At 51.4% G+C, this 15,509-nt stretch overlaps 3 protein-coding genes across 3 annotated transcripts; all 3 read left to right on the top strand.

Moving 5' to 3' along the window:
• Positions 1-250: 250 nt before the first annotated feature.
• On the top strand, positions 251-6,634 carry PEX2_071820 (guanine nucleotide exchange factor DCK1; the record flags this gene model as incomplete). The annotated part of the gene is made up of 1 exon (XM_016744452.1): positions 251-6,634. The coding sequence occupies one exon, from the start codon at positions 251-253 to the stop codon at positions 6,632-6,634; it is 6,384 nt and encodes a 2,127-aa protein (XP_016597036.1).
• An 879-nt stretch (positions 6,635-7,513) lies between these two features.
• On the top strand, positions 7,514-8,961 carry PEX2_071810 (calcium/proton exchanger; the record flags this gene model as incomplete). The annotated part of the gene is made up of 2 exons (XM_016744451.1): positions 7,514-7,924; positions 8,026-8,961. 2 exons carry the CDS (start codon positions 7,514-7,516, stop codon positions 8,959-8,961), a joined length of 1,347 nt encoding a protein of 448 aa, XP_016597035.1.
• Positions 8,962-9,550: 589 nt separating this feature from the next.
• Positions 9,551-14,756, top strand: PEX2_071800 (putative plasma membrane phosphate transporter Pho87; the record flags this gene model as incomplete). Its single annotated transcript, XM_016744450.1, has 8 exons — positions 9,551-9,883; positions 9,980-10,366; positions 10,436-10,811; positions 11,383-11,389; positions 11,591-12,010; positions 12,166-13,369; positions 13,425-14,547; positions 14,611-14,756. The coding sequence occupies 8 exons, from the start codon at positions 9,551-9,553 to the stop codon at positions 14,754-14,756; spliced, it is 3,996 nt and encodes a 1,331-aa protein (XP_016597034.1).
• Between the last annotated feature and the right edge of the window lie 753 nt (positions 14,757-15,509).

The raw sequence follows: 15,509 nt of genomic DNA, 5'->3' as shown, positions 1-15,509 counted from the left end.
TAGATCGTTACTTGTCGCATTCCTCGAATTTCCCACATTCCTCTCGTTATTCCCCCCCCCCCGGGACACACTTGGATCTCCCGCTACATGTGGCCTTCGATTAACCGAAACGAACATTCCTCGAACTGATCCACATCCCAAAAAATCCCTTCCCGCGAACCTTGCGATCGGAGACCCATTTGCGGGGACTGGCACGCCTCAAATCGGGTGTCTCGAGCTCCAATCGCGTCGGGCGATTCACAACACAGCCATGCCCTGGCGGCCGCTGCCTCGCATCGCCTTTGCCGTAGCCATATACCCTTTCAACCCTTCCTCTCCGGCAGATCTACCATTGGAGCTTGGCGATGAGCTCTACATAATTGAACAAGGCGGCACGGACGGTGAATGGTGCCGAGGCTATCTGGTCGCGCCGCCGTCGCTGCTGGCCGGCTTGACTAGCACCAAAGGCCAAACCCTCGAAGCTCGTGTGTTCTCAGGTATCTTCCCGCGGAACTGTGTTGAGATTAGAGAGGTGCTGGGCGACGGCGATGGATACAAAGCACTGCTAAATTCCGATCGGAAAAGCGTTGATCGACTGACCTTGTCCGGCTGGGATGGAGAATACATGTCCCGAAATAGTCTAGCTTATTCCATCAGTGACCTCCAAGCTGCCGGCGAGGTGTCGGACGTTGTCTTTGCGAAAAAGGGGAAGCCCTCCCAGATTATTATTCACAAGAACGATGGGTCAGACCAGGCAAGTCCACGATGGCCGACAGGTTCCATCCCGCATACACCTGTTTCCTTGACTCCTCGCGACCCAAATGCGCCCAAGCCTGCTGCCCCAGTCCCAATGCTCAAGATCGGTGATGAAACCCCGACTTCTCTCACAGAGCCACTAGTCGATGAGATCGCATCGTGTCTGCGCGAATGGCATTCGACTAATTTACACGAACTGCTTTTGGCACGCCGATATGATGTGTTGGAGCAAATGTCAAACATTGTACAAGAGCTGGACTTTGCAAGACGACAATTACTACACAATGTTCTGACTGGAAAGGAGAAGGAAGCATTGCGGGACGAGACAGTCTGGAAACTAGTCAAGGCAAACAAAATGCTTAGCGGGGACGTGATTGTTCGCGATCCGGAGCAGAGAGGCCGTTTGCTAACGGGTGACGACTCTGCTATCCAATTGGCAAAGCTGCAGTCCGAGATGAGTATGCTCGACTCCCGTCCCACCCCGACATCCGATGCTACAGCCCTTCATCATTTGCTGCTGGAAATCAACGCGGTATCGGGCAATGCGCCGGGACAAGTGACCATTGGAATCCAGCTATTTTCCCGATCGGACGACGGTTCACTCAGTCCATTATCTGAGACTTTTAGCTTAGATATTCCGTCTCCTGATAAGTTCGTCAACATGAGCCAAGGCAGTAGACTGAAGACACTTTTCACCGAGTTGGCTGCAACAGACATTGGAGATGGGTCCGCGAATGGGCGGCAGCTCTATCTAGTTGCTTGGGTCCGTGCCTCAGAGACGCGGTCCACAACTGATACCACCCCTGTGTCGAGGCCATCAATCTCACGGGAAAGTCCGACCCCAACCAAGGCCACGGCAAACGGGGGCATTCAGCCCTCATCCAAGGGCAGTTTGAGAACCCGACGCAGCATGATGTGGGCGCCCAAGCAACGCGGACCAAGCTTTGATCAACCATCTAAGTCCACTACCCAAGGCATTCCACGAACGTCAAGCAGTGCGTCCAGCACCAAAGAGCCAGCCACCGCTCAGCCCACTCCAACGAAGGAGGTCTCGGCGATCCGCACTGTTGGCGTTGGAATCTTAGAGATCTCGCCGATTCTCCGACAGGAGAAGGATGCTGAGCAGGTGATCAATATTTGGTCGCCCCGTCGAGACGGCGAAGACGGTGAGGGGCTGACGGATGGCTTTGACAAGTTGATCCGCGCCTTACTTCCTAGTCCCACCGGCCGGTATGTGCGTGCCGACCCTGCAGCACGTTTACACCTCCATCTGCGCCCCTTTGCTAGTCCCGACGCCGAGTTCCTGATCCGTCAGAACCCCACTATATTACACGATGTGATACAGACACAGCGCATCGGATTCTCCAAGGCTCCTACGAAGCCAAGATCCGATATCTACGTGACGCTCTCTCAAGCCGTGTTTCCCACAGATGCTCTCCTGTCTCACCCACAGGCTGGTCAAATTCCTCTGCAGGCGAGCAGCGGGCTCCACAATCTTCAACTCACCCTCGAAGTGCGTGATGCTAAAGGAGCACGGATAGACAAATGTGTCTTCCCTTCGTCATCCAATACTTCGAACACAGCATGGCGCACTACAATCGCCCAGCGCGGCACGCCTTGGAACCAAACTATTCGCCTCAAGATCCCCACGGAACAGATCCCTGGCTCTCACATGGTGATGAGTGTTGCGGATGCACCAGAATTTCCCTTTGCTCTTGCCTGGATGCCCCTTTGGGACCAGCAGGCTTTCATTAGAGATGGGCGTCATTCTCTGCTATTGCATGCCTATGACAAGCAGACTTCTAGCATTGAGAATGGAAAGGGTGCTTATCTAAACCTCCCATGGAGCGCGCTTGGCAAGAATGAATCCGCCAAAGATGAAGCTGTGACAGGTCCATTAGCCACTTTGCACCTTGAAACCCATCTTTGCAGCACAGAGTACTCCCAGGATCAAGTCATTCTGAGCCTTCTCAACTGGCGAGAGCGGCCCGTGGGCGAGGTCTTAGATACCCTGAAGCGTGTGCTCTTTGTTCCCGAGATTGAGATTGTCAAACAACTTAGTGGCGTCTTCGACGCGCTGTTCGGAATCCTGGTCGAGAACGCCGGTAATGAAGAATACGAGAACTTGATTTTCAACAACCTAGTCACTGTTCTGGGAATTGTTCATGATCGACGATACAACCTAGGCCCGCTGGTCGACCGCTACACTGATGAGCAGTTCAACTTCCCATTCGTCACTCTATGCCTCATTCGAAGCTACCTGCGCCTCTTTAACGCAGCGGCCGATGGTACGCAGTCTCGCAATCTCCGCGCCGCCTTCAAAGTGGGACGTCATCTGTTGAAGTTCATCATCAAGGCCCGCGAGCAGCAAAAGGCGAAAGAGGAAGGTATTGGCATTACCACGGTGCAATCCACCTTCAACAGAGACATGCATACCATTTTCAAGTCTATGGAGACTTTGATGAAAAACTCCTCGCCGGCTTTGGTGGGCAGCAAAACACTGGTGGTTCAACATTTCCACACGTGGCTACCTGAGCTCTCCAACGTCCTGAGCAAGGATGAAATGATTATGATAGCTCTGAGTTTCATGGATTCATGCAAGGATGTCACCGGCATGTTGATTCTCTATAAGCTGGTTCTTATCCAGAACTACACCCTGTTTGAGGTTTTCGCTTCTGGCGATGAGCGACGAACCTTGATCTCCAGCTGTATTGGCTGGTTGGCTCCATACTGGGGTTCCACCTCAGGCGTCTCGGATCTGTATCGTGATCAAGTGCGACTAAGCAACTCAATCGTAGCTCAATTGCTCAGTCAATCGGACCCTCAGCTTTATGGATTCATGCCAAGCATTGTGGCCTCTTACTGTGCTATCTCCACCGAGGGAGTAGATGAGACGGAGTATCTGTCTTTGCTTTTCAGCAAGGCATTCCCCTTCCAGATGAAGACTGCTAAGGTGCCTCAAAGCTTCGATGAGTCTTTGGTTGAACTGTCTGCACTCATGGCTGCCATTGCCAAGATCCCGTCTCCCAAGCTTCCCAAGTTGAAAGAAATGGAGCTTGCACTATTTGTTGCGCAGACCCTTGAGGCCCACAACTCCATCCTCGACTGCGAGGCTTATCCCGAAACTTGGTTCAGTATCCATGTGTACAACCACCGCGCGACTATTAAAAGTCTTGAACATATTGCAGTGTTGTTGATCGATAAACTTCTTCCTGCACCGGATGATGCCGATACATTCGATACTAAGCTGTGGGAATCATTCTTCACAACTCTATTAAAGGTGATCTCTAGCGATGTTCTTGCGCTCGAGACCTTCCCCGAACAGAAGCGCCGCGCTGTCTGGAAGATCGCTGGCGATGTGCGCGAGCAAGGTGCGGACTTGTTGCAGTCCACGTGGGAAGCCATTGGTTGGGAGACCACGGACGACGAGAGGGAGCGCTTCAATTTAAAGAAGCTGGGCGGTTATCAGGTCCAATATGTTCCCGGCCTGGTGCCTCCCATCATTGGTCTATGTCTCAGTGTACACGAGGGGCTGCGACATGTTGCTGTTCAGATACTGCAGACGATGATTCTGAGTGAATGGGATCTGAACCAGGATATCTCCATTATTGAAACGGAGATCATCTCTAGCCTAGATGCGCTCTTCAAGTCCAAGCAGATGAATGAGAGCGTTAGCCAGAAGATTTTCATCGGTGAGCTCTTGGATCTGTTCGAGACTGAGACTATATCCGATGATCTATTGTCGAATGCTGTCAAGAGTCTTGTCGGAACAGTCGATGAACTCTTGGATCTTTTGGTGGCTTCTCAGAGCGGTGCTTCAACCCAGAGTCTACACGCTCTGAAACTGATGGAATATATGAAGGACATGGGTCGCGAGGATATCTTTATTCGTTACGTTCATGAACTTGCCGAGGCTCAGGCTGCAGCAGGCAATTTCACTGAAGCAGGTCTTGCCCTTCAGTTCCATGCCGATCTCTACGAATGGGACCTCACCAAGCCTCTGCCGGAGCTGCTCAGACCCGCATTCCCACCTCAAAGTGCATTCGAACGAAGAGAGGCTTTGTACTTCTCCGTTATCCAGAACTTTGAAAATGCCATGGCCTGGGGCCCCGCGCTAGCTTGCTACAAGGAGCTCGCAGCGCACTACGAGCACACGACCATGGATTTCGCCAAGCTATCACGAGCTCAAAGCTCCATTGCTCGTATTTACGACTTCATCGCCAAGGGCAACAAACAATTCCCGCGTTACTTCCGTGTGGCCTATAAGGGTCTCGGATTTCCTCCTGGGCTGCGCGATAAGGAGTTCATCTTCGAGGCGTCCCCGACAGAACGCATGGCCTCTTTCGTGGATCGCATGCAGCGGGAACACCCTACTGCGCAGGTCATGTCTACTGGAGAGATTCCTGACTACGAAGGCCAGTTCCTTCAGATCAGCGGCGTCAGCGCATACCGCGATGTGTCTCATCCTGTCTACCAGCGCCCTAAGGTTCCATCCTCTGTCCGCGAGCATTTGCTGATCTCAGATCCATCTCGTTTCTCTGCTACCTCGCGACGACACACGAGCAGCTCGGATGTCCGTGAGCAATTCGTTGAAAAGCTCATTTTCACTGTCTCGGAAGCGTTTCCAAATATCCTCCGTCGTAGTGAAATTATTTCTGCTCAGGAGGTTGCTCTATCGCCTCTGCAGACTGCCATTGAGCGCACGTGGCGCAAGACACAGGAGCTTCAGCTTATTGGCCGCCGTGCTGCGTCGGGTGAGGACTCTACCCTGTCTAATCTGACTGAAGCCTTGGAATCACTGCTTGAGGTCAGATCGTCAACCTCCAACTGTGTGGCATCGTACCGTGTATTCCTATCCGAAGCGGAGCTGGCAAGGAACAAGCTGCTCGAGGAATTTGATGAAGACGCTGAAGAGGTACAAACACAACATCCTGTGGACCCGATGGAAACTGCGCTCTCCGTTGCACTTGTTGACCACGCATTGGCTATCAAATACGCACTATCTCTTTACCAGCGTCCCGCTCAGCAAGCTACCCAAGCTGAGCTACTTCGACGCTTTGAAGATGTCTTCGAGCCCGAGCTAGGTTCTCTCATCCCAGCTCCGCTGGAGTACTCATCACCTACACCCACACAAACAGCCCGCCAATCCCCCTCCTTGAGCGACAACCGCCGAATGCCACCTATCCAGCGAATCGTCAGTCCGGAACAAGACCAAAACCGCACAACGCGAGGCAATGCCCACACGCGCAAGCGCTCTGACAGACAATCCGTCAGTCACCGGATCAGCATAATCAACCCCTTCAAGCGATCCCACGGCGCCACGAACTCCATTTTCACAATCCAGCAATCCGACAGCAAGGGCCAAATTGTGGGTGAACAAGACGAAAACATCGACGACGACGCGGCGACGATCCACAGTCGCACGACTAGCCACTCCCGCGGTGGCCGAAGCGAGAGGCGCCGCAGCTTCTTCAGCGGCGACAAGACATACAAGCATGGCTCCTCGCCGTCCGTTGCCCTTGAATCCCAGACCTCATTGAACGCGCACAATGTCTCCCGCGACACGGCCCCCCGCTCCAATGACGGCCGCAGTCGCGCTGGCTCCCAGCCCCGCGGCCCTACTGCCACCGGTGCAGCCACGGACCGGGCTGCGCCCGCTTCCAGTGGTGGGTGGTCAACCCTCCCGTCCACGCGCGATTATTCACGACCTGTCACACGCGACAGCAATGCGGTGACTCTGACAACTACAAATGGAACGGCCCCGCTGTCCCCGGTGCTCAATAATAATAATACCGGGATGCGGGACTCTGTGTTGCGTCGTTTCAGTATGCTCAAGGGTGTTGGTCGCAAAGGCAGTCGGATGGATTTTAAAGCTAATGGTGCGCTGCCGGAGGAGTAATGATCATACCCCCCCCTCCTTTTTTTCTTTTTCGATTCTATCCTTTATACCTCTATTTTAGTTTTTTTGTGTCTTGACCTTCCTTTGATTTTACTTTTTTTCTTTCACTTCTTGATGTGACTTACTACCCTGATGTATTCTTTGCTTTTAACTTCTTCTTTTTTTTTGTTATGTGGACTGGGGTTCTCCTTTTACTGGTGTTAAAGAAATATACCATGTGCTATATAGTTCCAATCTACATAATTTTATTTCTCCCGACCAACTTCCAAGCTTCTTTGTATATGTACTAACCTTGAAAAGTCTAAGTCGTCAGCATCCATGGATCTCCGAAACACATCGTCCGTGCATTTGATTTTTGAATTGTGGCAGTGCAGGGTCTTGGCTTTAAGCTACAGCCAATCAAAATGCCTCTATTCCGATAATGTGGATGCCCAAGGCTAGTGGGTCGTCATCACAAAGCTCCTCTCCCCACTGACTGGGCCACACCCACCTTGGCCACCACCTCACGCTCCACTTTTCTCATTCATGCTCCTAACATCGAAAGGCTGTGCTAACCTTGATTCCACGGAAATCTCATGTTACAGTCGCTAAAGAGACGAAAAGTGGCTCAACCCCGCCAATTATTCATTTATCAAACTCTTTAGAAGCTTGGTAGCACATTATGTGTGGGTTGATATACTCCTCCCCTTCCCATCCCCTTCTTCCATTCTTCTCATCCGCTCCTTTCCGACTTTCTGTGAAAGTCCCTCAAATTTTATACCCACACATCCGTTCGGGCAACGGACATAATTCTCCAAACTAACTCCTGGAATTTTTCTATATACAGCTCTCCCAAACTTCCGCTCCCACTTCCGAAGCCACACTTTTGGGCCCCGAAGAATGAGCTCTGGCAACAACGGCTCCCTGAACGCCAATGAGCGTACAGGATTACTTGGCGCACACCGTGGCTCCTTCTCTGGTCTCGAGCCTCATGAGCACATCGAGCATGGACAGCATCACCACCACCCGAAGGATTCCCGCGTCTGGGTGCACTGGCCAATGCACGTCGTCCATCTGACATGGAAGACCGTCGTCCGTGACTACGTCAATGTCCTGCTTATCTTCGTGCCATTAGGCATCATTGCCGGTGCCCTCGGATGGGACTCAACCACTGTCTTTATCCTCAATTTCTTTGCTATTGTTCCCCTCGCTTCGCTGCTGAGCTTTGCTACCGAGGAGCTGGCTGCTACTCTGGGCCAGGCCCTTGGCGGCTTGATGAATGCCACTTTTGGAAATGCTGTTGAATTGATTGTAAGATTGCCATTCCTTAACCCCGAATTGATGCCCTCAATGCTAGCGGGTGATAGATGTCGGGGTTGAATGTAATACTAATTCGCTTTGTTTCTTCTTAGGTCAGCATCATTGCCTTGAGACAGAACCAGATTCGCGTCGTCCAGGCCAGCATGCTGGGCAGTATCTTGTCTAACATCCTGCTCGTTCTCGGCTGCTGCTTCTTCGTCGGTGGACTCCGCTACCGCGAGCAGTCTTTCAACTCCACCGTAGCATCGACTATGTCCTCGCTCATGGCTGTGGCGTCTGCTTCGCTTATCATCCCTGCTACTCTCTACGCCGCAATCTCGAATAACTCCGAACCCAAGCACGGCGGAAAGGGTGGCCACACGGACCCGGACCGCGCTGCGCAGGATAACATCCTCATCTTGTCGCACGGCACCTCCATCATCCTCCTAATCATCTACGTCATGTACCTCTACTTCCAGCTGGGTTCACACTCCGACCTCTTCGAAGAGACGAATGGCAGCGATACCGAGCACACCGCTGGCTCCGAGGAGGAGGAAGAGGAAGAGGAGCGCATCCTCAGCCCCTGGGCTGCGGCCGTTGTTCTCGTCATCGTGACTGTTCTCGTCTCCATCTGCGCCGATTACCTGGTTGATGCTATCGACCCCCTAGTCAAGACCACAGGCATGAGCAAGACCTTCATTGGACTGGTGTTGATCCCGATTGTGGGTAATGCTGCGGAACACGTTACTGCCGTTGTGGTTGCGTACAAGGATAAGATGGACCTGGCGATCGGAGTTGCTATTGGTAGCAGCTTGCAGATTGCGCTGTTTGTCACTCCCTTCTTGGTTATCCTCGGCTGGATCATGGGTATCGAGATGACTCTGCACTTCCAGACTTTCGAGACCGTTGCTTTCTTTATTTCTGGGTTGGTTGTTACTCTACTTATTCAGGACGGAAAGTCCAATTACCTTGAGGGTGGTATGTGTCTCGGCATGTACATCATTCTTGCCTTGGCGTTCTACGTCTACCCTGATAATATTACCAACTAAGTTATGGCTTGGGTTTGGGGCTTTGTTTTCGGGTGGTCGGGGTGGTCGTCTCTGTGAGACCTAGGTCTCTCTTTTGTTCATTTGATTAAGTGATGCATTGGCATCTAGCGTGTTTTGTATTATATGTCAAAACTGTTTGTCTATAGTACATTGGTAGTCAAAATTGCATGCGCGGGTATATCTCCATAAGTCTTTATAAAATTAATCGGAAAAATTAGTCAAATATGCTGTTAAAAACAAATCAATTGATGTACGTTCTATATCGACATCTATACCTTGCGGAAATATATCTACGCTAAACAACTCGAAATCACCTTTTCTGGTGATATCACACACATTGACCTAAGCAGGTGAATGGAAGCTTAGTGTCCTTCTTTAATCCTAACTCAGACTAATTATCCACCCGCATCCATGATCTCTCAATCCTGTTTCCATGAATTGCACATTTCATGACCTCACATCGAAATCCTTGGCGCTGACTAAGCCATCCCGGAAATTTGCTCGAGACCGCAAACTTCCCAAAATAGGCCGATTAATCTTGAACCCCCCTTCAATAATTGCACAGGGGCCAATTCTCACAACCGCAAACATGGCGCCTCGACTCAACCTCTTCACAGCCAACAAGGCCGTCTCGGCCCTGCGCCAATCCACCACTCCCGCACTGTCCTCCCCCCGGAGCATCGCCAGCCCCGTCCGATTCCGCGCCGTCCAGTCACTACCCATTCAGCGCCGATGGAACTCCTCGCGCGATGCTTCGAAGAAGGTCGAGCCCCAGCCCGATCAGCAGACTTACCCGACGGTCGATCAGCTGCCCGATGTGACTGAGGAGGCCAACGAGATCTCTAGAATCATGGATAAGGAAAAGCGTTGTGATGGTATTCCTTCTACTCCGGAGTTGGATCAGGGGACACCTGTTGAGGAGGTGAGAAAGAATGCATAATCCGAGGGCTTGATCAGTCTTGCGGGAGGGAAAGCCGAAATCGCTGGATATGGTTGTTAACTGTGTTTCGTGAAACAGATCCTCAGCCGCGATAAGGACGCTATGAAGCACATGCCGAAGGTTATGCGTGACGCATTGAAGAAGTCTGGTGGCTCGCGCTCTTTCTCGACTTCCGCTCGGAGCCTCATGAACGATCTGCAGGGCGTCGAGCCTAACAGCGAGGCTAACCTTATTCCTAATGTGCCTGGACTCGAGGGCGCTAGTGATGAGGCTGCTGCTGCTCTTGCTAGCATGATTGAGCAGGTTCAGGGTCAGGCTCTTGAGGAGAACCCCGGGCTTAAGTTTGATCCGCCTGCCGTCCCCGAGGACATGAAGACGTTGAACTTCCGCAAGCGCTACGATACCATGCAGGATCAGTTCACTAAGATGATGATGGAGAGTGGAAAATTGACCAAGGCCCAGAAGGTATGGTTTTCTTTTCCCCGTTTATGTCTAGTGTGAATGTGTGGAGAAAATTAACTAACTGAATATTAGAACATGGCTCTCGTTCTGGATCACCTCCGCACCGCCTCTCCTCCTCAGATTAACCCTCGTCGCCGTCTTCTAGGAGCTCCCCCTGCATCCCAGCTCCCCCTCGACCCCGTCCTCTACCTCACTCTCGTCGTCGACTCCGTGGCGCCTCTCTTCCGAATTCGTCAGCAGAAGGGTATCGCTGGTGGTGGTACTGCCGTGCAGATCCCCCACCCGCTGACTCTGCGCCAGCGCCGTCGTACTGCGATCAAGTGGATTCTTGATGCGTCGGAAAAGCGACGCGACGCGCTGTTTGCGAATCGTGTTGCAGCTGAGGTGGTGTCCGTTGCTGAGGGTCGTAGCGGTGTCTGGGAGAAGAGGGACCAGCAGCACAAGATTGGTATCTCTGGTCGTGCGAACTTGAATACTAACGTTCGTCGCTAAATTGGCCTTATCGCCTTGTATTTCTTCTATCTGGGTTTTGGGGTTTGTCTTGTATCTCTGAGCACTTCTGCATATGTACATTTATATAGTCTGGTCAAAAAAAAATTGACTCTTATTCTTCATGGGCTTATTGAATTTTCTGAGACAACTACTCCAAAAATGTTAACCCCTGGAGCTTGACATATACGGAGTTTTTAATTTGGCTTATGATCCTTCAATATCATTGTCCTATCATTGTCCTATATAGGTATGGTGGCTTAATCCCTGGTGTTACATCTTCGATAATTGGAGGCCACCTGCCCTGAATCAAACTTATTTGCAGACCTTGCATATCGATTGCTTCTATACATTAACTTCGTCTTGCTCTCTGTGATAGCTTCCTAGTGCTTTGTATAGAACATTGTCTGATAGGCCGCCCCTGGCCAAGCAGCACGCTTACCTAACATACAGCTTAGCTCGAGCGCAACTGTTTCTGGAGTTGGACGAGAAAAAAAGGCCAATACGTTCGCTATTTTACATATCTACAGCCTCGGAGTAGATTCCAACCAGATACACGATACATCTCCGATCAGTGGAGCGCCGCGTTATATCATTGCCGACTTGACCATTGCCCAGTGCAACACTAAGCTCCAGCTGACCCGGACTTTTCGACCCTCTTCGCGCCCCCACCCACGATAGAGCCCCTCCTACATTCTCCTCGGTCGTGCACCTCTCTCTACTCCTTGGATGACCTAGGCCGACTACCCTCCGGCCACCCCCCTCGACGGTGGCTCCTATCTCGCACTCCGATTCCATTGAACTTGTCGAGTACAACCCTACCTCGCACCCAGCTCCCACAAGCGCATCTGGCACTGCTCGCTCAGACCAATACCAACATAGCGCTGGGCGGTTTGACCCTGCAGCCGACTCGCAGCCGCTTGCGGACTTTGATACAGGTGGTGGAGAACCGCAGGAGAAGACATTAGAGTTTGACCAGCCTCAGGGCTCTCGCCTTCGGTTCTGGGCTGAGGCTCTCCGACGTCGCGCTCACAACGCATCGCAAGGGAACGTCGATCCTGATTCCGAAACCAAGATGAAGTTCTCACATAGTGTTCAGTTTAATGCTGTGCCCGATTGGAGTTCGAACTACATCGCGTACAGCAATTTGAAGAAATTGTAAGTTGTTCGCTTATGTCTCAGTCATTGGGCTGTGTGGATGTGATTGTGTGTACATGCAGATTCGGGGATCTGAATTGGTGTCACATTGCACAGGATCGATGCACTGGCTCGGATAATTGTTTTAATGGGTGCTAACGTTGCATCGTGACTAGGATCTACACCATTGAGAAACAGGTCAATCGCATTGAGGGACCGGCCACCACAGATGTAGAGTCTGCTCCGCTTCTGGGTGGTGCTCAACCGAGTAACCCGGATGTGATCTTTAAACGGGCTCTTGATGTTGAGATGGAGAAGATCTGTTCTTTCTATCAGAAGAAGGAGGCGGAGATTTTTGAACTCGCGGATGAGCTCATAAAAGATGCCGATCTATATATTTCCGAGACCGACGGTCTCAATATGGATCCCGTCAGCGAGACAATCATCAAGGCAAGCTCCCGCCGCAACGGTAGTACCTCGATTCCGCGTCGGCGATCTAGTGCTGTGAGCAATGACTCGCTGGCAGACGATGAAGGAGAAGCTGGCGATAGCGACGACGCCCAGTCCCCAACGACCCTCCCACAGCGCCGGAGATTGCTGCAGTCGACCGACGGCGAGTCTAACACGGATGACCAGTACGGTGATATGGTAGACTCTTCCTACTTTGGACAGTCGACTACCCGAGAACCGCACGAGTCGCACTTCAACGACGAGGATTTCCTCGCTCTTTACAATACTGGTATTTCGTTGAAGAAGCGCCTGGTTGAATGCTACGTCTCACTCTGCGAACTTCGCTCCTTCATCGAGCTGAACAAGACTGGTTTCGCCAAGGCCCTCAAGAAGTATGACAAAACCCTGGACCGCAGCCTTCGTCGAGACTACCTCGCCTCCGTCGTCCATCCTGCGACACCTTTCACCGATAGCACCATGGCTGAGATCGATCGGCACATTGAGAACGTGGAGGGTGTGTACGCAGGCATCGTAACGAAAAACAACAAGCAGTTTGCTAGACGCGAGCTGCGTCTGCATCTTCGTGAGCATGTCGTCTGGGAGCGGAATACCGTCTGGCGTGAGATGATCGAGATCGAACGTCGTGCGCAGGCCGCTAATGTTGGTATTCGCCGGACCCTCCTGGGTGGCGATGAGGACCCGGCCACTGCACGGCGCCAGGGTGATAAGAACGAGATCCGCACTCAGGAGATGTCAACGCCGCTTGGTCGGTTCCAGTTCCCGTTGTGGCTCTGCAGCTTGAGCTTTGGTACGCTGGTATTTAGTATCGCCCTCTTCGGCGCAATGCTTTCCGTAAACATAATGGAAACTCCCGAGGAGCAGAACTGCTTGGCTATGCTGGTCCTCGTTAGTATCTTGTGGGCTACTGAGGTATGAGATACTGTTTGTTTATTTGCTCACTTTCAATGCTAACATCGAGTGATAGGCTATCCCGCTGTTCGTCACTTCGCTTCTTATCCCATTCCTAGTCGTGACTCTAGGTATCATGCGGTCAGACGAGGAACCTCCCATGCGATTGGGACCCAAGGAATCAGTTGGAAAGGTGTTCGCAGCGATGTGGACTCCTGTAATTATGCTGCTTCTTGGTGGATTCTCAATCGCAGCGGCGCTGTCCAAGTACGATATTGCACGGCGCATGGCCATGTTCGTGCTGAGCAAAGCTGGATCGAAGCCATCTGTAATGCTCTTGACCAACATGTTTGTGAGCATGTTCCTGAGCATGTGGATCAGTAATGTTGCCTCTCCTGTACTCTGCTACTCGATCATCCAGCCTTTGCTGCGCAACATGCCTCCTGAGTCAGACTTCGCCAAGGCACTCGTGCTGGGTATCGCATTAGCCGCCAATGTCGGTGGTGCAGCGTCCCCGATTGCCTCACCCCAGAACATCATTGCCCTGCAGAACATGGAACCGAACATCAGCTGGGGCACGTGGTTCTTCATCGCACTCCCCGTCTGTATCATCTCCATTCTCCTCATCTGGGTTCTGCTGCTGGTAACATTCCGCCCGGGCCGCAATGCAACCGTCATGCCCATCCGCCCCGTCAAGGACCGGTGGACCGGCATGCAGTCCTTCATCAGCATCGTCACCCTCCTAACAATCGTCCTCTGGTGCTTCAGCCACCAGCTCGAACACATATTCGGCGACATGGGTGTCATCGCCATCATCCCTCTCGTCCTCTTCTTCGGCACCGGCATCCTCAACAAAGAAGACTTCAACAACTTCCTCTGGACAATCATCATTCTCGCCGCCGGTGGTCTGTGCCTTGGCAAGGCCGTCACCTCATCCGGCTTGTTGCACACAATCGCAATGGGAATCACCGCCCGCGTTGAGAACCTCAGTCTATACAGCGTTCTCTTGGTCTTCTGTTCTCTCATCCTTGTCATGGCAACCTTCATCTCGCACACCGTCGCTGCTCTTATCATCCTCCCGCTCGTCCGCCAGATCGGTGTCAGCATGGAAAACCCTCACCCCAACTTGTTGGTCATGGCCAGTGCATTGATGTGCTCTGTTGCGATGGGTTTGCCCACGAGTGGATTCCCTAATATGAGTATGTTCCTCTTTTCCTCCAGCTCACTTGTATTGAGCTATCTTGCTAACTTGTTCCTTTTAGCTGCTATCATGACCGAAGTCCCCCAAACAGGCCAGCGATATCTCCAAGTCCGCCATTTCCTCACTCGCGGCATCCCCGCCAGTCTCATGTCCTTTGTGATTGTTGTCACTCTTGGATATGGACTAATGTATGTTGCGGGCCTGTAGAGTATGGTATGATGGGATGGTCTCGTGATACTAAGAGTTGGCTGTTTGCTGTTTTTTTTTTGGGTTAGATCGGTTCATATATCCTCAGCATAAACAAAGAGAAGAGGTCATATACGGGTTGGGCATCCTACTTATTCTTTTCTTCTCCATTTGTCAATTGTTATGTTGATTACTTTTTTGTACTTATTTTTTTCTTTACTTCGTTTGGTTTTCTCATGGGATTGGATTCTTTGCATAAATGATAATAGATCACTAGATGGGCTGTCGAGAGTGTCCTAATGCACATATCTGTCTAATGGCTTCAATCAAGTATGAGAATAGTTACACCTGTCCGACTTCCTTTTTACAGAAATGGACGCCTGAATGACGTCCCGAGTCTTTCTGTGCAAGGTCTGGAAATTCCCTTTCCCTACTTTTGATCTTTACTCATACTACTTTCAACCTACACATCGCATTGAAGAGGAATAAACACAGAAGCCTAGTTCATTATTCCAATTCTCCAGACCCAGATACTTTATAAGACTAAAGGCTAAAGGTACTGTACACCGCAAAGACACCAGGACAGTTGAGGCCAGATCTAGGGAGATAACCTAGCTGCAGACAAAAATGACCAGAAAAAAGAAGATAGAAAGGAAATAGACATGAAAAATAAAAATCAACCCATGCATCGTGCATCACCGTAACATAACCCATAAACAAGTCATTGAAGGTATCCTAGACACACCCGATCACCGGTACAGGGCTCCGGGTATT

Source organism: Penicillium expansum (genome assembly GCF_000769745.1).
Source record: "Penicillium expansum strain MD-8 chromosome Unknown contig238, whole genome shotgun sequence".
NCBI lineage: Eukaryota > Fungi > Ascomycota > Eurotiomycetes > Eurotiales > Aspergillaceae > Penicillium > Penicillium expansum.
The sequence above is the reverse complement of the archived record's forward strand: the minus strand, read 5'-3'. Positions and strand labels throughout refer to the sequence as shown.